The following is a 22,345-nucleotide window of genomic DNA, read 5'->3' as shown; positions in this document are numbered from 1 at the left end:
GACAAGTAATCCGTTCATTGCACGTGAGCATGTGTACTTTGCGATACGCTGCAGGATGGCGCATAAAGAGAGTTGTGTTAGTGGTATGATTCAACGTTCCAATGTGGATGGCATACCCAGCATGAGCTTGCTTTCTAATATTGTTATGGCACCGTTATGCATAAAGATATAATGTAGCATTTACTATGTAGATGAAAGGATTGGCCCAAAAGACTTGTGCCTAACGATCTGATGGAAACCATCTTGCATATGTAACAGGGATATTTCGCCCCTTTATACTGCTTGATTGATGGATAAATTGTCTAAAATATGCATTTTAGCAATGAATTACATACTGTGTTTTACGACATAACGAACGATTTGACACCCACATTCCAACAGGTGTTACGACCAGTCTATTCAGCCTCTACTGTTCGTCCTTCTCCAGCAATGGGAACTCCTGAGAACTAGTGGAAAAAGCTGAGGAATTAAAATGCAAAGCTCATAACTGTTGTGTATAACTTATAGAATAGTAGGACATACACACAATTCATCTAAAAATGTCTATTAGCATTTGAAAAATGTTACACAATAGAACTAGGCATCTTCTGTGAGCAAAGTGCCTTGTTAACGCCTTGTTGTCAATACTGCAGAATCTTTGTCTACTGGGATCTTTACCGCTGTCAATGCCAGCGCACGACGCACGAACAACGACCACAACACTATCAGATGGTGAAAAAAACAACACCAACCATTTGATAAACCTGTTCACGTTGGGCACATTATGTGAGCCGTTTCTCGCAGTGCATTTTCCAAACCTGTTAACAGAAATATCTATCGGCCCGGGGAATCCGATATCCGGTGAATCTCGCCATACATCATTTAATCTCTGCGACAGTGAAGAAAAAGTTGTTTTTTTTTCGGTTTCCAGCTACCCGTTAACATATTCTACCTGTGCAAACAAATACGCAATTGGCTGTGATTCGACAGGGAGCCCGCTAGGAGGCGTAAAGTGCGTGAAGTGCAATAATGACCATCAATAATATATTGTGGTTTCGCCATGGGCTTCGCTTGCACGATAATCCCAGCCTGCTGGAAGCGCTCAAGAGCGATTGCATGAATCAGTCCAGTGAGGCGGTGAAGCTGTTCCCGATCTTCATATTCGATGGCGAAAGTGCAGGTAGGTAATTCAGTAGAACGACCCTTTAAACGATCCATAACACGTATTGATGTGATCATGTACATAATTTGCTACACTAGGCACCCGCATCGTGGGGTACAACCGGATGAAGTTCCTGCTTGAATCGTTGGCTGACCTTGACCGGCAGTTTCGTGATCTTGGCGGACAGTTGCTAGTGTTTCGGGGGGACAGCGTAACCGTGCTTCGCCGTTTGTTCGAGGAGCTGAACATCAAAAAACTGTGCTTCGAGCAGGACTGTGAACCGATCTGGAAGGAACGCGATGATGCCGTCACGCAACTGTGCCAGAAGATGGATATCCGATGCGTGGAGAACGTATCGCATACGCTCTGGAACCCGAATGAGGTGATACAGACAAATGGTGACATTCCACCGTTAACGTATCAAATGTTTTTGGTAAGATGTAGGCACCCTTTACCGGCGACACCAAAAACAACGATCGGAAATAGGATTACTGACTGGATTTCTACTTTGTAGCATACGGTGAACATAATTGGAGATCCACCTCGTCCGGTCGGTGCACCAAATTTCGAATACATTGAGTTTGGCCGCATCCCGGCCATACTTTCTTCCGAGCTGAAGCTTTGCCAGCAAATGCCTACGCCGGAAGATTTTGGCATTTTCTACGAAGGCGATGCGAACATTGCCTTCCAGAAGTGGATTGGCGGCGAATCGCGTGCTCTGGAAGCGCTTGGCGCACGGCTGAAGCAAGAAGAGGAAGCTTTCCGCGAGGGTTACTATCTGCCAACGCAGGCCAAACCGGAAATTCTTGGTCCAGCAACGTCCATGAGTGCGGCTCTCCGTTTCGGCTGTCTTTCCGTACGTATGTTCTACTGGTGTGTGCACGATCTGTTCGAGAAGGTGCAGTCGCACAGCCAGTTTAAGTATCCCGGAGGCCATCACATCACCGGGCAGCTGATTTGGCGCGAATACTTCTACACGATGTCGGTACAAAATCCATACTATGGTGAGATGGAACGCAATCCGATTTGTTTGAACATTCCTTGGTATGCACCGGAGGATGATTCGCTGGTCCGATGGAAGGAGGGCCGGACGGGTTTCCCAATGATTGATGCGGCCATGCGGCAACTGTTGGCTGAAGGTTGGCTGCACCATATATTGCGCAACATTACCGCAACGTAAGTACATGACCTATCGGGACCGGCCGGTAACGCATTTTCGGGTTTTATGGCTAGGTGGTGGTGTCAATTCTGGTTGCAGCTTATCATAGCTTGGAAATCTTAGAAGATGACAAAAAAATAAAAATTGGCTTCGGCATGAAGTATTCACTCGTGCTACGATCGCAAAACAACTTTGGTGCGATAAGAAAATCACTCTTGAGCCTAGGGGCCACAATGGTCGATCGTGTTAAAGAAACAGCAATTTTGTTGGTTACCATTGATAGAACCGACTAATTGGTGTCGGAGCACGGGTGGATTTGGTAACAGTTGAAGAGCAATTCTGTCCTAAATATCCTAAAGGCGGAAATTGTTGCATGTTCACGATTAGCAAGCGTTAATGTTTAAATTGAAGCATTGTTTCGATCGTATTCATCAAGATCAGGATTGAATTAACACAATCAATGTCTCATGCAGAACAAGGGCTAGTGAAGTTCCTTCTTCCTACTTTTCTTCATTATATGCTAACGAGGTATATGATACGATCCGTTGTATAGAACGGACTCCCCGTTCATATCAATGCAGTTGGTGGTTGGTTATTCATGTATGCATCTTTTGTTTTTCTCACATCACAGGCCGTAGTCGCTTTCGAAAACGATTGATTGAAGCCAAAGCACAGAATCGTAGATATAACAGAGAAGAAATTTATTCACCAACGTTAATGCTGGTTTAATCGAACGGTTTAGCACCCTGTCTTGATTCGGTGTTGTGCGGATTGTTCGAGAAAGACACGGTGAAAGAAATCGAACAAAATCGGTTGCCGGAGGTTTACATTAATGTGTTGATTAATGTATGCAAAATGAATGAAACTGACCGCTTTTGTCGTTCAAACTACATATGCGGTATAAGTTTGGTTCAGGAATGTACGAAACTTTTTCTTCTTACGTAGACCCGATTACAGTTCAACTTCTTCTTCTTTATCGGCACAACAACCTCTACAGGTCCAGGCTTGCTATTTATGACTTTATTTATAAGTCAAAGATGAGATCGTCAATCCTGCGTACGGAGGATTGGTCCGGATTGGATTTTGGACCGGTCCTGTCGTGTGAAGACCTAAGAATAGTATGGACGAATCCACAAAACGATGGGTCTTCGAATAGCGTTATTCGCATTTGCATTAATTAATCATTAATCCTCAATCCATTCCTTGAGAGCTAGCGATTCAGTAAAGTATACTCTACGCACACAGTCAGAATGGATAGAAATTGTGTCCCGGATATACGCCACTTTGAATGCCCTATTCCAGAAAATTTTCTTAGACGAGCTTGAGTACGCGGTTTACCTGATACCCGGAGATTGCATTTTTGGAGGATCTACCGTAGAGTTAAAATTTGTGGTAGGTGGTGAAATGTTCTCAACAAACTGTGGTGGTTGTGCGTGAGGTACTGGTACAGGACGATGATTTGGTAGAACGCGGTTTTTCCTTCAACAACCCCTGCTCCTGTGTTGATAGCCTTCAACGAAAGCTGTGTCATCTGTGTCCTTGATAATTCCATTGTCATTGTGCATTATTTTCTAATAAATTTCCTTGTTTTCGCTGTTAATATTTCATCCCTTCGGTAGATTCCTTACACGCGGAGGACTTTGGCTAAGCTGGGAGGAAGGATTGCAACATTTCCTCAAGTACCTGCTGGATGCTGATTGGTCCGTGTGTGCCGGCAACTGGATGTGGGTATCTTCATCCGCTTTCGAGCGATTGCTCGATTCATCTAAATGCACCTGTCCGATTGCACTCGCGCGCCGACTCGATCCGAAGGGTGACTACGTCAAGCGCTATCTACCCGAACTGGCCAACTATCCGGTACAATTTGTGTAAGCAATTGCACGCCCGTTGTTACTGTGGATGGTTATTATTGATATTGGCTTCCGTTATTTTGTTTACAGACACGAACCATGGAAAGCTTCCCGGGAGCAACAGATCGAGTATGGGTGCGTAATTGGCGAACATTATCCGGCACCCATGATCGATTTGGGCGCAGTGTCGAAGCGTAACGCGCACACGATGGCCTCGTTAAGGGACAAGCTGGTGGATGGTGGTTCTACACCGCCCCATTGCCGCCCGTCGGATATTGACGAGATCAGACAGTTCTTCTGGTTGTCAGATGACGCCGCAACAGAAGCGTAAACCCCATTTACCTTTTTCCACAAAGCCATACAGGGAAAGTGGCTGAATCAGTAGATTTGAACATGAGAAGGATTGTATTTAGTTTTTCACTTTGTTACTGTTTGTTAGCTATCCTTTCCGACGGTGTTAATGGGATGACGTTCGTAAAGAACGTTTTCGTGTGGTATATATGTTTATTGTTTGTTTTCAAAGAATGCAAAAAAAAAACAATCGGGAATCCATATTTCGTTTGTTTTTGCATAGCGTCCATTTTCTAGATAAGAACTGTACGTGTATGTAGATCATATAACAGGTTGGCTGATAAGTCCCCGGTCTAACAAAGAAAAACACATTTTTTTGTCAAAATTCGTTTTTATTATTCAACATAGTTCCCTTCAAGAGCGATACAACGATTATAACGACCTTCCAATTTTTTGATACCATTTTGGTAGTACTCCTTCGGTTTTGCCTCAAAATAGGCCTCAGTTTCGGCGACCACCTCTTCATTGCAGCCAATTTTTTTCCCTGCGAGCATCCCTTTGAGGTCTGAGAACAAGAAAAAGTCGCTGGGGGCCAGATCTGGAGAATACGGTGGGTGGGGAAGCAATTCGAAGCCCAATTCATGAATTTTTGCCATCGTTCTCAATGACTTGTGGCACGGTCCGCTGTCTTGGTGGAACAACACTTTTTTTTTCTTCATATGGGGCCGTTTTGCCGCGATTTCGACCTTCAAACGCTCCAATAACGCCATATAATAGTCACTGTTGATGGTTTTTCCCTTCTCAAGATAATCGATAAAAATTATTCCATGCGCATCCCAAAAAACAGAGGCCATTACTTTGGCAGCGGACTTTTGAGTCTTTCCACGCTTCGGAGCCGGTTCACCGGTCGCTGTCCACTGAGCCGACTGTCGATTGGACTCAGGAGTGTAGTGATGGAGCCATGTTTCACCCATTGTCACATATCGATGCAAAAACTCGGGTGTATTACGAGTTAATAGCTGCAAACACCGCTCAGAATCATCAACACGTTGTTGTTTTTGGTCAAATGTGAGCTCGCGCGGCACCCATTTTGCACAGAGCTTCCGCATATCCAAATATTGATGAATGATATGACCAACACGTTCCTTTGATATCTTTAAGGCCTCTGCTATCTCGATCAACTTCATTTTACGGTCATTCAAAATCATTTTGTGGATTTTTTTTATGTTTTCGTCGGTAACCACCTCTTTCGGGCGTCCACTGCGTTCACCGTCCTCCGTGCTCATTTCACCACGCTTGAATTTTGCATACCAATCAATTATTGTTGATTTCCCTGGGGCAAAGTCCGGGAACTCATTATTAAGCCAAGTTTTTGCTTCCACTGTATTTTTTCCCTTCAGAAAACAGTATTTTATCAAAACACGAAATTCCTTTTTTTCCATTTTTTTCACAATAACAAAAGTTGCTTGACAAAAGACGCTCTGTCTCACAAACTAATGTGGTTATTAAGGAAGCCGGACAGGCCCGGCTACCTATTATAACCACATAATTGACATACAGACGTCAAATTTTGACACGAATCATTTGAAGGTTGGTACTATATAAAAATAATATGCATTTAATACTAGCGGCGCCATCTATGGGTCAGACCGGGGACTTATCAGCCAACCTGTTATGCGTTTTCCATACAGCCCGGCCATCCAAGGAAGGGCGAATCAAATTCCTTTTCTGCCGGGCACGGAATGGAACAGACTTAAAAAAGTCAACGATGCCGACCAGAATCGACGAAGCAGATGTGTTCTCAATTGAAAGTCTATACCAAATATATATAAATATATATCCGTAAAAAAAAAAACAATAAAACTGCAAATGCATTTGTTAATGAACATAATGCAAAAAAAAATAACTAGCACACATTTGTTCTAAACCGGAAAAGAAAAAAAAAAACAGTACAAATGAATTTGTTTCTTAACACTTTTTTCAATATTTTTTCTTGTTTTTGTTTTGTTTCGTCAATTGTTTGTTTTTTGGTTGCTTTTAAATATTTTACACACATACTGAACAAGAACATCAGTGTTTTGCTTCATTAATATTGTTGTTGCGTTCAACTTCTATCCCAATCTATTTCTACTATTCTTTTTCTTGCTTTCTTTTTATACGTCACCTTTTTTTCCTTTCTCTCTCGTCTAGTTCTGTTGTCCGCTGTGCTGATGCATTCGATTCTAGAATTTAACAATACACGAGCTATCTCATTGCTATTTTTTGCTCTCGTTAATTATTTAATGTTTGAGTTTTGAGTTTTCGCTTCGTGTTTCTAAAGTTTCGATTTTTATTATGCGGTAAATTTAATTTACCTTTTGAAATTATGTAACGATTTTTCACATTTGTGTTCACCTTTGTTTTCGTTTTGTTTTGTTGTTTTTTGTTGTTGCTCGTTTTAGGGCAGCTAATAACTATACCAGAGGAATAAACACTTCCAATTACTGCTCGTACCATGAATTGCTAAATGTGAATGTTTACATTTGTATAGGAGATGAAGAATGCACATGAGTGTATAATTAGTTTTCTTTTCTTCAATACTTTACGGATGTTTTTTTTTTTCAATGCAGTGACATGAAGACTACAACCGGAGTTTTACCGTACAGTTTTAAATGCTCCAATGATATTTTTGAGCTTTTAATTTAAGTTTCTTTTGGTGATTTGCGATGTGTCTGTCTGTGTGTGGTGTATGATAGAATACTGTCAAAATATCTGCTAGTTACAAACAATATTGCAAAATAGCGTGTTTAGGATAGGACGGCACCGGCAAAAGATTATTACGGTGAACTAAAAAAAAAACGATTAAACATTAGTGGAACAGTGGGCTAGGTATAGATTTTTCGAGCATGTCGTACGAGCCGTAGTATGTCGAGCTGAGCCGTACGATGTCATTTAAAACCCGAATGAACACTACTAGCCGGTATATTTGGTACGTATCTAAAAGTAATGCTTTGTTAGGGAAACTGAACACTTTATACACACGTGGTAGGGCGGTGCTTGTGGAATTCGCTATGGTCGTTTTGTTTGGCTTCGAACTTCGTTTGCACAATTTGCTTCTTTTACATTGTCAGTTACTGTATATATGTTTATCCCAAAAATGAAAAAAGTGGCAAATTCTGGATGTGTGTGTGTGGGCGTTTCTGCGCATTTTTCAAATATTGTCTTAAACATGCGTTTTTTTTGGTAACTGAAAGAGCTCCCCGTTAGTTAGATTTTTTTTGTGTATTTGATCATTTCGTAACACTTGTATTGACATAACTGCTTTGTGATGTTGCTTTGCAAATTTCTTTAGAATTGGTTAAAAACCAAAAGAATATTGACACAACATCATATCGGTTACAGCAACACAGAATCTACAAATCAAAATGATATAAGTAGAACATATAATTAAAAAAACACATGTAAACCAATATGCTACAAACAAAGTAAAACAAACTTACCTGGTATAACAACACTAGAAAAGATAGCAATGAACGGTTTAACGTGTTTAATTAACCAATACTATAAATGGCTTTGCTTACTACATCATAACAAAGGCAGCATTCCTTATCTCAGTTTTCAGACGAAATGAGTCTGGTTTTGGACAATAATTCTTGATCCTTTCTATATCTCCGTAGCTCTTCGTGGTTTTTGTATTTGCAAGGAATTATGGGCATATTCCACAACCTCACGCTTTATTTCTGTTCATTCTCGGGAGTAGGTCTTTAAGGTTGGACCCTGGACCTTAAGGTTGTAGACGTTGTGCTTCGTTGACTTTTTCCTCTGATTTGCTAAGGGCTGCGTGTGTTAATACGCAAAGGTAATCCTTACCTAGCGTGTGATAAGCACAAACGTCACATTCCCCGGCAGCAAACAAAACAAACAAAATTCTATAACATTCTCCACGTGTTCAAACTTCTTTTAATGTATTGCCTTTTCGAAAGGACATCAACTACACTTATCTTGCTTGCTGTGCACCATGATCCATGGTTATGTTGGATGGTTTTGACCAACTGTTTAATTTTTGGATAGTTGCACATACTGGTTCGGGGGGATCAAAATAGAATAATAAAAAACAATGCCTGCATGATGGAGACGCATGGTGCTTTGAATGAGTGTGTGTTTAATCTAGCAGTTCGACTACTTACTATATGTAGCATGTTCTTCATGGAGGGGGTAGACACGAAATGGCTTTGTATCAAGTGCTTCTATTGCAAAACGGTAATTATTGCATTTTCCTTTCCCTTATTCTTGGAATGTTTTTGTTTTCTTTCGCTAAAAGTTGTGTGCCGGTTGCGTCCCAGGCGTCCCGGGGTGGTGGTTTAGTTGTTTTTCAAGTGGTGTTTTATTGAACTTTCGTTTCACCGTTTCCTTTTCATTTCGTATTTTCCTTTCTCAGCTTCAGCACTCTACATTCTCCAATGGCAATTCAACTCGTTGCGTTTTGCTAACGTGTACTTCGCAGATGGATAGGCTTCGAAATAGGCTTCGCATTTTAGGAGGGGGCAAGTATTTAAAGGTAGCTGCTTTTTTGTTTAACTCATTCGCAATGTGTGTTATGCTTTTCTATTTAGTTTATCACTAGCGCAAATTGTTCCCATATTCAAGGGAAGCAGTTTGTAAGACCCAACACACACACGCACCCAGTCTAGTCTGCGGCCGTTGGTCTGCAATGTGTACATGCTACCTGTTGCATAGGAGCTGGAGATGGAGATGATTTCCTTCTGTATATTGCTTAACTGCTGCGATCGCCGCTTTGTTGCGGTGGTACTATTGGATAGATTTGTTGTGGTTGTCTCTTAAATGGATTCATACATCACATTTTCTACACCGCGCACCATCGCCTGTGAACGGATTCGCGCAACACTATCTCCGTGTTCTTGTTATTGCAATTTTATTCGGTTACACTGTTCTATTCGTTATCATTAGGTATAGTTTTGCATTTTGTTATGCGAATGTTATGTCCTGCTGCCTTTCTACCCGGTAGGTGCTCTGCTGCACATATGCGTGAATTCAGTAATTGTCTACTTGGGGTTTTGCTTATGCTATTACAATATGTCTTGCACTAGTTTTCCTGACTCTTTTCTGGCATTCCTACTGCACTTGCACACACACACACATACACATCCACCCACATACTACCCCCACCCTGTTCTGCACTCATCTTACTGTTAGCATTGTTTGTTGTTGTCCCCCGTTTTGCTTATTTCCATTTAACACCACCCATAATTTCTAGTTCCCATTTTCCCTCTCACTATCTCTCCTTCCTTCCTTCCCTCTTTCTCTCTCTGCCTTGCATGGGTTTGCGTTACCGGTTGAGGGAAGGAAAAAAACACAAAAAATTCTCAAAAACAAAAAACTTATAATGAAAACCGAGCAAAAAAATAAACACTCTCCAAAAAACTTCCTTACCCATATTACACCGGTACGATCACCAGGCGCTTGGAAGCGGAATGAAATGGGAAGTGGAGGGTGGGGTAAATGGTGAAAACCCTATACTTTTTCCTCTTCAAAATCCACACCTATACCAACAATGCCCGGTTGGTTTCACTTTTTTCGCTCACCGCTCTCCAGCAGACGGTGATCGGACCGGAATGGACGAATTGGATCTAGTCACTTTCGGCGCGCATACCACGCACCTCACCGACGTGGCGCTGTTTGTCCAGCTCCTCTTTGGTTTTATCCTCCAGCTCACGGATGTCCTGCATGGTTAGCCCGTGCCAGCTGTCCATCCAGCAGAATACTTGCCTACAAGCGGAAGCGATATCAGGGTTAGCGTGCGCATGTTGTGGGTTTTTCATTTAGGTGGTCACTCCTTACCGGTGGAATATGGTGAACAGTCTCCGCTCCGACTTCTGGATGAAGTTCTCTATTCTGGATTGCAGTCCGAACCATTTGAACTCGCAGGTGACCAGCTTGTAGCAGGTCATTACCGGCGACACGCTCTTTCTCCAATCCGGACCGACCAGCGGGCCGCGACCAGTTTTCTTCGACTTGAACCTACGGAAAATAGACGGTAACCGATCAAGCTCAACCGATCAAACCAATCATACCACGCTTACTTCGTAGGATCCTCCGTCTCTTTGTAATCCGTCTGCGAGACAGGATCGTTGGCGATGTCGATGTGGACTACGTCACGTTGCTTTAGCTTTTCTGGCGTCAACTCGTGAGCCTTTTTAACGCGTGAGAAAGGATTATCGGGTTCGAGGCGTATGCGAAGTAAACGTTGTGTTAGGCAGGATGAACGCGAGACATCGCAGTAATAGTGACGGCAAGATACAGATTAATAAAAAATATCATACACGAACAGCACACATTGGTGGCGGGTTCATGGCGCGTATGGCGTCAGCAAATTGCAACATGGTGTTTTGTACACGGGGGGAGAGAGAGAAAAAGTACAATTAGTGTCCGAAAAAGCACTTACAGCTTACAGGAAAAAGAAGCATTATATTAAAACCCATCAAGACACACACACAGGCGAAAACTGTTTTCGCTATTTTTGTTGTTGTTGTTGTTGTTTGTTTTTATAGCATTTTATTTGCTTGCGTCAAAACACACATGCACTTTAAAGCCACACTTTATGCTAATTAGTTCATTTCATTCGAAGAATATTGTTGAATAAACGTTGAAGTGTATTTTTTTTTAGCAATACCCACTAAAGCAAACGATTGCATTTTGAAAAATAGAACATACTGACTTAAAGTGAGTTACGTAACACGTTAAACAATATGATTAAGCCTTGTACCATGTTCATATCGTTGCGCAATTCTAGGAACTATTGAGTTTAACGTATAATGCGTGAAAAATATAAAACATCTTGGAGCTTATTCTATAAAGAAACCCTGGTCATGTTTCAAGTTAGGTACGATAAACATCTGTTTTCCATGACGCACGATGTGAATTAAATTTCATCTGGAACACCGACTTGCCGCATAGCCACGAATCTTTTAACTGTTCAGCTACGTGGTTTAAAATAATTCTATTATGTTATTACCTAACAGGTATATGATCTAGCGACAATCAAGTCAAAAAAATCAATAAAAGGCTGAGATGTATTTCTCGGTGGAGAAATATAAAAAGTACCGAAAATGAGGTTCATACATAGTATTTTTTTCGTCCTCCCTCCCACTATTCTCTTAACTCTTCTCATGATAAAACGTTACGTACTAGACGTGAAAAGCTAATGCAACTCAATTAACGCTGTGGTGTGTGTCGAGATGATGGCCCAAGGGCAAAGAGAGGTTTCTTCAGCTGCACATATCTTTACGCTAATGTGGGTCTACTACTGTGCAAACAAAGCGTACGGACAACACTCACATTAGGCTGATCGCCGGCATCGGCGACGTGTAATGATTCGATACAGATGATGAAATTATCCTTCATGTAGCCAGGATTCTGAAGCCGGGAGATGCCCACGCGTGTAAATGCACAGTCGGTGATGATGGTTGTGGAACAGCAGCAGTGGGTGGTGATAGCGGGGGTGTGATGTTTTTGTGTTTTCGTTGCGAAAGACGTGTTTCGCACACGCAGCATAGGCGCGATCGTTGCAGTGGGGGTGGCAAGCACACCAACGTGAGGTATTACAGGAAGGTGACCGGAGCAACGGGCACATATAGGCCGTGGCGTGAGTGTTTGCACAGGTAGGCGAAGCGTTTCCATCGTGGGTAGATATCAACGGGTGTGTTTTGTGCGTTTGTGTATGAACATATACATTGCGCCCAGGGAAGAAAAGGTTAATCCGATCCATCGGGATGACCCCGTGGGCCAGCCCAGTGATCAGAACGGATCGTACCCAGATATCCGATATTAATATGGGGTGTGTTGAGCGGGGGTTGGGGATATCAGGATGTATTGCATTTTCCATTCGCCAGCAACGTGTTGAGCGTATACAGAGCACAAGGATAGTAGCATGCGAAAGGTAGCAAAATGAACGACAAACCGGACGGGTTGTCATGACGATAGTATGATATGATTGATTCCCAGCAGCAAAAGAAAGGAATAAAAAATGGCAATGGTTTGTTTTACGATATGAATTTTACATTGTCGTACAGATTTGCCACATGCCATGACCGTTTGTATGTTGTTGTTTTTTGTTCGTTGGTAGTAAGTATCACAAAAACGTTATGGTTGCATCCATTTTGCATTCGTCAAACAGCAACAGAATCATTCCAGTGTCAGGTGAGCAGCATGTAACGAGATTTTATAAAAACCGGAAACGAAAAACCAACCGCAAAACGAAACCAAACAAAGAAAAACAAACCATGGAAGACATGCCCCAGTTGGACGGCACAAAAATGTAACCAAACAAATTAACGAAAAACAATTTAAAACAGTAGGAAATGTAATGGATGAGATGGGACCACAGGAAAGATGAGGGTGGGTGTAAGTGGTGAGGAATATAAAAATAAACAAATAAAAAGAGAGCAAAAAGAACATAACATTAGTTCACACCATATCCATTTACATCGCTTCACTTACGTTCTCGAGATCGTCGTCACCATCGATACTGTGCGTGTCGATCGTGATGGTCATCTTTTCCTTCATCCAATTGGGATTCTATGGGGATTTGGTTTGGGAATCATATCATTCGTGATGGAAATTATTTATATCCTACATTCAAATGACTTCTTTTCCAGCTTTAAGTAAATGCTTGAAACTAGCTTTCAAATTGATTTAAAAGAACTACCGTAAAGCTATTCGTTTTTAAAGATAAAAACGTTTTAAAGTTTGATAATTTAAACCGGTAGTTGTCCCCGCATAATTGACACCCAGAGTTCCGAAACAGAATGGATAGAACGAACACATAATGTGTTTTATCAAAAATTCGAATATGATATTTGCAGCATTTGATACTGAAACACACAGAAAAACTTAACTGATTTTGCAAAGTTAGATATTAAGTTTAGTGCACGCCAGATTTTCAAACGTTTGCGTACAAATAAAAAAAATATTTTTTTTCTTGTTTACTTATTATAAAACATAAGTGTTAAATCGGCCGAGTACATCCGGGATAAGGTGCCCTTTCACTATTTGCAGAAAGAAATGTGTTCAAACTATTGTGAACTGTACCGTAGATTAAGTTAACAACAGCTGCCTGTCGGTCTTCTTAGAGAAAACATATAATTAATTGTTAAATCCTATTTTGCATATTACAACGTCATGATCTGTAATTGAATTTCAACTCTTATATATATATATATATATATAACAGTCACTAAACTGCGCACGTGAATCAATATCTAATTTTGCAATGTTTGTGTTTTTTCAGATATTCTATCTATTGCGGAACCCTGTAAGAATGTAGGTAAACAACGGGTGTTAGGTTTTAAAAATAGCTATAACTCAATTGGAAACGTTATCCTTTCCGATTCGCTTAGTTCACTCTCTCTCTTTACACAAACTATTTGATAGTCTCTCCTATTTGCTATCCAAATAAAAGGATAACGTAATGCATGAAGGACAACGACGACGATACGACGACCGACAGGGTAACAAACCGGATGCGTACCGGAGTCGAAATCGAATCGAACCATACATCGTGATCAATTTCCGGACCAAAGTCTATATCCTATCGGACTGAAAACAGCGCCTCATCATCATCAAATTCTCCGCTGTCTCGATTGCACGGGAGTTTGGGTGTGTTGGAAATAAAGAAGAGAATTCGATGATGATAACTTCCATCACTCCATCGATGCACCGCGTTTTGCTACTTGAGTGGGCAGCTATTTAAAATACTTATCGTTTCGTTCTCACTGTCATGTGTGGTTCGATTGATCACGATTCGTTTTGCTACTTGGGGACGACAACTCTATGGGGACGATTTTTCTTCATCCATAACAGGACACTTCTCCAGCCTAATGCTTTATCGACCGTGATCGATGCTAAACCAGAGCCAAGAGTCCGTTTCTTCTTCTTTTTGTGTCTGCTGGTGTACGGCTGACTTACGGTTATGACTGTCCGGCAGTACGGATATGCATTCCAGGCTTCCTCATGCACTTCTAGCGATCCCTTCGGGGCAAGCAGCCGAATAAAGGCCGGGACCTTGGAGGCCAAATGATAGATTTTGTACGTATACTGACCGGAATTGTACTTTCCACCTGGTAAGCGGGTTGAGCAGATATGTTGCAGTATGTGTGTGTGTAGCCCGTTGTGTGTGGGAAATTGTGCAAATAAAAATGGAAGATGAAAGAGAACAAAAAAACATTAATATCAATTCCAACCCATACATATACGAATGGTAATAGTTTAACACAAACGATAACACCATTTTATCAAACTTACCCAGCAGTGGATAGTTGTCGAACGGTTCATTTTTCAGCACCTCAATACCTTCCCCACCGCCGGTTTCATTTTTAGACACTTCCGCCACGCAATACAGTTGTGCTACTTGGTACTGTGTTTAGGGAAAAGAAAAGAGAGATAAAAATGTAAATAAATAATGCTCATCTGTGCAGGAATTCAATCAGTTAACACATTGTGTTCATCAATCATACTGATTGCTACAGTACTGCAATGGCTGCAAACAGTAAAAATAATCACCATACTGGTTAGTATCCCATAACTGGGAGTGAAAATATTCAATTTACTTTGTGTTTCCATATCACATTTCCATATAAATCATACCACCCAGGAAAGGACGTTGTTTTTTCCACCAACCGCATTCCGACCATGCCAAGCAACATCCTCGTAGAAAGCGTGATTTATGAACAATTATCAAATGAACCGTACAAAAAAAAACATCGGCCTCCACCAATGGATCTCCCATTAAAAACCGATTTTACTAAGAGTGGGATCAAACCTGGTGGAACCACAAAACGTTGACGACGCAGGCTGAGATGCGAACGGCAAGAGAAGGGATCATAAAGATCCGCATGCTTCTGCACACAAACAAAAAGATAAGTTCGTGCTAAGTGCAACCTCTCTACAAAATGGATGTTTCTGTGTGCTTGGCGTTTGAATGTTGCTGAATGGAGGAGCAAGTAGTGAACAAGAAGTTTCATTACCATCCACCAATCCACCACAAGGTCAAAATTAATGGTTTCTGTGTAAGGCTCAATTTAAAAGACACTTTTTTGCCGTACTTGGTAAGTCGATTTCTTTAAGGTAAACACCATTACTATCGCCATCCATTTGATGTCTGACTTAGACGAGTTTGTTCTAAATCGGCGTACAAAAAAGGACGCAGTATAACATTATTGGCCGTGCAAATAATATTGTAGATGAGAGAACACTTCACAGCGCTGTTACGAAATGCAGCAAAGGATTGATCACCTTTTTCCTGCACATTGCTGGCAGAAAACAATCAAAAACTTCTTCTATCGGTTTTGCACGGTGGCCTAGTGGTGTACATAACTTTTCGGCAACTCATTGCCACTGTGGGGCCAAAGCAAGTACATACTCACTGGTGGTGACACTAGTTAGCCCACTGATGCTGTTACATTGAAACCTGTGTAAGGTTTGCCGTGGTGAAAATGAGTTTTCACCCCTCGTTTAGCCGTCGTGACATGAGCGTACGACGGATCCTACAATTAATAAACTTGTGGGTTAACTTCTAACTGGGGGTTTTTAGATTTCATGTCGCATGACATCTTTTACTTTATAGTTTTCCGAGCAAGTCCGGTAGAGCTTTTAACGACATGGACATTGTAACTATCGTTGAAATAGTTATTTAAATTACTTCTTCCAAGTGGTGCCTAAGATACGTAACTAACTTGTAAATTCATACCTAAAGATACTGACCTGAGATGTTTGGACACACCGAACAGAATATCCGATGTTTGCAAGGATGCTCAAGGAACGAAGCAACAGCATCATTATCAAGGTCCTTACCCAACAGTATGTACAAAATTGGCCCCATGCGTCATTTCAATCCCATTTTAAATTGGATATTGGAGAAGGCTGGCGCCTAGTGTGTCTTTCCATCTTGTTGTTTTCCGTTTCGCATCGTAGCCGGCATCGATATATTGCCTTCCAAATCCAATATCCTACTTCCGGTTACAGTAGCTTAGCGAAAGGAAGACTTTCACTCAATATCACCTTCATAGGAGATAATGCATTTTCCAATACGATAAGGAAATTGGTTCAAATTATAAATCGCGAAATAAACAGCAACTTGTTTAATAATGTGTTGTTGTTGATAGTAGTTTTTGCACCGGAAATATTATACATAGTGTACAATTGTGTAGACGCACAAAGCTTTCCACACTGTGTTTGCGCTTAATCTGCTCCTTGCCACAGATACGCCTACAGCTTACTCGGGGGCAAGTGTGTGTTCCGAAAGCTAAAAATAACTACATTCATGTTGAGAACTACCATCTTGCATGACGTCTTCTTTTCTTTTTTTTCATCCGCATCCCCAGATACGTTAACAGATACGCAGGATACAATGCAGGCGGCAGAGAAAAAAAAGTTAATTATGTACTACACTAAACGCTAACGATCTTAGGGATCGTTTACCCCACCGAAAGGACCTACTTTTCCACCACCTCGGAAACATGAAAGCGTTCGCAAGTGTTTGTAAGTGGCAAATCAGCACAGCTACCAGGGCACGACGACATCGTTGGTTGGGTTGACGCGTACTTGTATTGTGTACGAGGTTTGATTTTTGCTGCATCCTGTTTCTGTTTCAGCGCAGTGACGTAATCAAACCACCAACCTATAGTTGGGATGCCCGGGAGTAACCCGCAAGGGGAGGGAAAATTAAAAGCCTTCGCCTTTCCTTACCCGGTCCATACAGGGTTCATGTGGTGCAAAGAAAACTTTGCATCTCCCAGCCCAACTAATGCATTCACCCTCCCACTCCCCACTATGACGTGTGATATTTATAGACAAATCACGACAATTCCCTTCAACGACGATTCCGACTCCCCATGACCGAGTCAATATACAGGGTTTTACAATTCAGTTTTCATTGACTGCCCACACTTTTTGACACGCAAGTATTCGGTTTCGTGCCAGAGGGGTGTATTTTTAAGAGCAAGCAATGAATTTCTGATCGAGAGCATTTAATTTGAACAGCCCCGAATTCTGACAGCTTGTAAGCTGCTAGTTTACAACCCCCGAGCTGAAAGATTGTTTGAAATTAACTGTTAAGACAGCGATAATCGCTTGAGCGTAAAAATACGCACGCCTCTACGCACGCTGAGGTGGTAATTGCATAAGCGTAAAACACAGCGTCTTTTAACTGTCAAATTAGAATGGAAGCAGCAAAACTCTATTCTAACTGAAAAATGGTAACCAAAACATATCTTGTATAAAATCATTTACCTGAGAACTTTTTTTAATGCAAAAAAATAACATCAAATCGTTCTCAATGCGAAATTTTTCCATTGTGTTGTTGCCTGTACCGATTCTGTTTTAAGATATTGCAAACGAATCAGTTTGACAGCTGGAAATTGACACATGCAGCGTAGGCGCGTAAAATGTCAAAATCCATACATTTTCAGAATACGCCGCGTTTTGCGCTCGAGCGATTACCGCTACCTAACGGTTTATTAGTGATAATTTTTCTATTATCATTGTTATTGGAAACATTTTTTGCACAATGGAATCGAGTTCAGATCCGAGGCATCGTTTAGAAGGTTTATTAACCATACGATTTTATCATACTTTATCGTTATTATTTTTCGTTAAAATTTCCTCTCAAAAACCAGTCCATTTTTAAAGGCACACGGTAGCTAAAATAGTTAGACGAAATTCGAAAAAAATGTCATGCTTGGCGTTCAGCTTCGCGGTTTTACTATTACGTAAAAACGCTAACAAATTCTTCACATACTTTCGATATGGAGAATTTAAGTTAAGAATTACATTCTGCAAAAAAGGTTTCCCATAATAATTATAACAACAAAATGTGTGTTGCCACTAAAGTGTAAAACCCTGTAAAAACGTTTTTCCCATGCAGTACCCATGCCTTCCAACCAAACAAACCACGCGTGGTGGTTAGGTACGTCTACCAAAAGCGCACACAAACATTCGCAAAGTTTCGTTTGGAAGCAACGAAATGTATCGTTGAGTGAGAAATGTGCACGGTAGTGTAGAGTACGGAGTTTTAGAAGTTGGAAAGAAACGAACAGTGGAATCATGTACCACAGAAGGCAAAGGAATAAAACAAACTAGGCACAAACACATGGAGGAGGGTTTGGTATTAGGCGCAAGAAAAAAAACAAAGACCCAACGAAGGAAATGTGGTGTATTATTGATTAGTTTTACTTTCTCGCCTCACTTTCTCGCAAGTATTCGGGAACCAGAACGAGAAGTAGATGCAGAATAGCGCCCTCGCAAGACCGTAAAGATTAGATCGGTTGTGAATTGTGTTTAACTTATCCACGGAGAAGATAATCGTACACAGCAAAAGCTCCGAGAAAGGTGTCATACCATCGTACCGACGTAAATCGTACATAGTAATCGCACTCTACTGAAAGGGTAGTACTTCAGTACGGAAACCCTGTTTAACGTGTGTATTCATTCTCCTCTTCAGAAATCAACAAATAACAGAACAGAATCACTTCAACCACGACATCCTTTTTTTATCGTGCTGCAACAGTGCCGATTTCTTCAGCGTACTGTGCCGCCGGATAAAGATAAAGCCCTCCCACACGATCCTTCGCCCATCGGGGACCTTGTGCAAACCAGTTGGTACGGGGCTCAATAAAACACATCTTTATTGGGTCCGGTTTTTGGGGTTGGTTGTTTGACTTACGGATGAAATATTATTGCCGGGTACGTTTTTTTTTTTCTTTATTATGATCCTTCGGATCGGCATTTTGCACGACTTGAGCCATTCTTTCTTGCTTCGGTGATACTCTACCATGCTAGTACGAGCTGGTACAGCGGTTGAATATTTCATGGTGCTTTCGTGCATTCGTTTTCGCGGAATCGTTCGCCCTACTTTGAAAGACACTGCTGATACCGACCGGAACCCCCAAAACATAACATCAGTTTGTGAAGGACCGGCGCAACATTCAAGCGGGAAATCATCATCATTCTCTCCTAGAGCTGAGAGACGGGGGTTTCAGACGATGTTTGCATCCTTTTTGCAATCCTGTCTTCACGGTAGATTCACGTGGGAGTTAGATTACAATCGGTGAGATATTTTTTTTGCCGTGCGCAAGAAGGGAATATGGTAAAACAGGTGTGGAAAGACGGAAAGAATTATTACAAGTTCGTTCATTTCCCTACAGCTGCCCCTCTCCGGAGGATTGCTCTCGCATTGGTATCGTACACCGGGAGGCAGTGATATGCTCTGATTTCGGAGTTTTACTATGAGTTTTTGACATAAGAAACCAAGATTGCGTTGCCTATAAATGATTGCACATGTTCCACAGCGCACTTCGTGTGGAATACGGGGACGAAAATTCAACTGAGCATTTTGCTCCTGATTGTAGCTATGAGAGGTGTTGAGTGCAAAGATTATATAAGTTTAATATAACAGTTCGACTTTCGCAACAGGTGTTTTGAGTAGCGAAGTTCCCGCATACTATAGGATGGATTGCCTCTAACATTCTAGTGCATAGCTCAACGAGCTCTGCGGGATTTCCATTCATTCCCATTGTGATTCATTCAAGACTGATGAGTTTTTTGAAGATATCATTGCGTTGCGCAGTGTAGCTATTATTTAACCTTCTTCTCGGGCATCTGACGCATGGGGAAGATGATCAGGGACAGATATCTCCTAAATGATAAATGAGATCTGTTCAGTGGTTTCTTAATTCTCTCTTATGGATCTCCGGATATGACTCTAGATCAGGGGTCGACAAAGTGCGACCCAACAATAGATTTTAAAATTTTTGAATGGCATCACAAAAAACAAGATCTTTTCACCAAGACAATGATACGGATGATACGGATGATAATATTACACATTGTACACACATAGCAAAATCCACACGCAAACACATCGAAGTTTTTCTTCGATTTAGCAAATTTTAAATTAAACACATCTTTAAGTTAAAAAAATGGCCATCATTTCACATAGAACGACGGACAGCTTCCATGGTAAAAATATTCATATGTTTCCCCGTCCCGGTATACATTGGAGCAGGATAATAACATACATACAAACATAAAAAAATGGCATAAATGCAGTGTGGGAGTTTTTCCAGGTGCATGTGTGAATTTCCCATCCATGAAAACGCTACGGTCCTACAATGGTTAGAGCGTTTTATTTCCGTCCCTACGCTCCAAACTCGAACGATTCGGGCAGAGGAAAAATAAAGACCCTACAGGGGAAATACGGTTTTACGGAAAGCGTATATGTTTTTTTCTTATCTTCTGCAGTAGGTACTTCCTTAGTGCACGCATCAGTGCTGTTGCCACTGTAATTTTCAAATGATCAGTTTCGCGATAAATTTCAGCTTAACCCGACATGGTTGTGTGAGATGTGTGTTTTCGAAGGATCAAATAATAAGCAGTAGTGACCGGAGGCGTTGGGGACAAAACAAAAACCATGAATCGCCATTTTTCGCAGCAACTATTCCGTTTCAGCCCGAAAAATGGAAAACAGACTTTGCCAAAGTTGCACCCGTATATTGTTCTTTTGCGAATGGGAAAATTGCCAGTAACCCGTACGCGGCAGCAAGTTCCTGCACAGTTGCCTTCCCTTTGGTGGGCGTAACACAAAAAAAACACACAAAACAGGTACATAATTAATCATTAATGTTTCAACAAACTTTCAACCGCCCGCAACATGTGATTGAAACCGGCCGAGGGCAAAACGGTGCTCGGTGGTGTGTTCATGGGTATCATAATTTGCGCAAACTGTGAGCACCGAAAGCGAAAGGACGCCTTCTGCGTAATGGCAAAAACCAAAACCCACGCTTATACACGGAATATCTTGTTCCAATGCTGCAAAGAAATGCGCACGTGGGAGACAGCCAGACGAAAGATTAAATGGCCACATGTCATCAGCATACCCATCAGATCGCTTCGTGCAATAAACATAGAAAAAGCCGCCATTTCACTGTGTTCTCCCACGTGCGTCCTTTTGCTCGCTTTCGCAACAGGATCGTTGGATCAACGCTACGTCTGCGGGGCACGGTAATGGTATGGATTTCGAATGCCATCGCCTGAAAGCCGACCGGTTTTGCGGCCTGAAGGGAGGAGCTTCGAAACTTTTTAACTGGATACTACCGTAAGAAGTTTCGGTTCGTCGTCGTAGTGGCCTTTATATATGATTGGGCTTGTGCGATAGGTTCTATGTTTAATGGTAGCTTAATTCCGGAACTGGTTGGATGTGTGCCTTAATGTTAATCAACCGGAATAAGTGGCTTCTGCTTACCTCCTCGACCGTCAGTGGTAGCGTAACTCGACTAGAATGAGATTGAAAAGAGAAAAAGACACAAAATTTCACAATTAGTAATTTGGTTGCAATACAAATTCTTAACCCAGTTGTCCATTGTGCCATCATTGTATGATAAGCTCAACAACAACAGTGCTTAATTCTCCCAAACCTGGTATACATACAGTTAGCAGCAAATACAATTTAAGCGTCGAAGAGATAATCGAAAAATTACATTATGAGTTGATGGGTTATCAGAGAACCAAATCTTGAACATCCGCTAAATTGATCCGCCATAATAAAATCAACAACAACAACACACCAATTACATAACACCTACAAACTCTCGGAGTCTTTGCCTCTCACAAAAAAAAAGCAAAACAGTGACGTAGTTGACGGTGGAGTGTCGCGTGTGATGTGAAATGGCAACATGCTTGGACCACAACGGTACGAAATAGTAGAACGAAAGGTCCTGCGCCAGGCAAAACTCCTCACCATCGCTGACGAGAGCGTGAATCAGTGAGTGTGAGATAAAGCACGTGAATACAGTATTGCTCACCCCGAACAGCCCTAGAGTGTGGGTGTGTGTGTGTGCGCGTATGATGTGAGGC

At 41.5% G+C, this 22,345-nt stretch overlaps 2 protein-coding genes across 2 annotated transcripts; one reads left to right on the top strand and one right to left on the bottom strand.

Annotated features, from left to right (window-relative positions):
* Window positions 1-1,008: 1,008 nt before the first annotated feature.
* LOC128708843 (cryptochrome-1) lies at window positions 1,009-4,481 on the top strand. The gene is made up of 5 exons (XM_053803824.1): window positions 1,009-1,159; window positions 1,240-1,574; window positions 1,656-2,317; window positions 3,920-4,168; window positions 4,241-4,481. The coding sequence occupies exons 1-5, from the start codon at window positions 1,009-1,011 to the stop codon at window positions 4,479-4,481; spliced, it is 1,638 nt and encodes a 545-aa protein (XP_053659799.1).
* Window positions 4,482-10,068: 5,587 nt separating this feature from the next.
* LOC128717843 (phosphatidylinositol transfer protein alpha isoform) lies at window positions 10,069-21,852 on the bottom strand. Its single transcript, XM_053811516.1, has 8 exons — window positions 21,830-21,852; window positions 21,735-21,765; window positions 14,741-14,852; window positions 14,405-14,556; window positions 12,938-13,015; window positions 10,522-10,631; window positions 10,280-10,459; window positions 10,069-10,207 (listed from the first exon to the last, which is right to left on the bottom strand). Exons 1-8 carry the CDS (start codon window positions 21,850-21,852, stop codon window positions 10,069-10,071), a joined length of 825 nt encoding a protein of 274 aa, XP_053667491.1.
* Window positions 21,853-22,345: the final 493 nt, after the last annotated feature.

This window comes from Anopheles marshallii, chromosome 2, assembly GCF_943734725.1.
Source record: "Anopheles marshallii chromosome 2, idAnoMarsDA_429_01, whole genome shotgun sequence".
NCBI lineage: Eukaryota > Metazoa > Arthropoda > Insecta > Diptera > Culicidae > Anopheles > Anopheles marshallii.
The sequence above is the reverse complement of the archived record's forward strand: the minus strand, read 5'-3'. Positions and strand labels throughout refer to the sequence as shown.

Bases quoted from the DNA above. Each gene is read 5' to 3' on its own strand.
- LOC128708843 (XM_053803824.1), top strand. From the start codon at position 1,009: ATGACCATCAATAATATATTGTGGTTTCGCCATGGGCTTCGCTTGCAC. The intron at 1,575-1,655 runs GTAAGATGTAGG...TCTACTTTGTAG, and splicing joins TAACGTATCAAATGTTTTTG to CATACGGTGAACATAATTGG. The intron at 2,318-3,919 runs GTAAGTACATGA...TCCCTTCGGTAG, and splicing joins TTGCGCAACATTACCGCAAC to ATTCCTTACACGCGGAGGAC.
- LOC128717843 (XM_053811516.1), bottom strand. From the start codon at position 21,852: ATGGACAACTGGGTTAAGAATTT. The intron at 14,853-21,734 runs GTAAGCAGAAGC...CCCTAAACACAG, and splicing joins TACCACTGACGGTCGAGGAG to TACCAAGTAGCACAACTGTA. The intron at 13,016-14,404 runs GTAAGTCAGCCG...AAATCCCCATAG, and splicing joins ACTGCCGGACAGTCATAACC to AATCCCAATTGGATGAAGGA.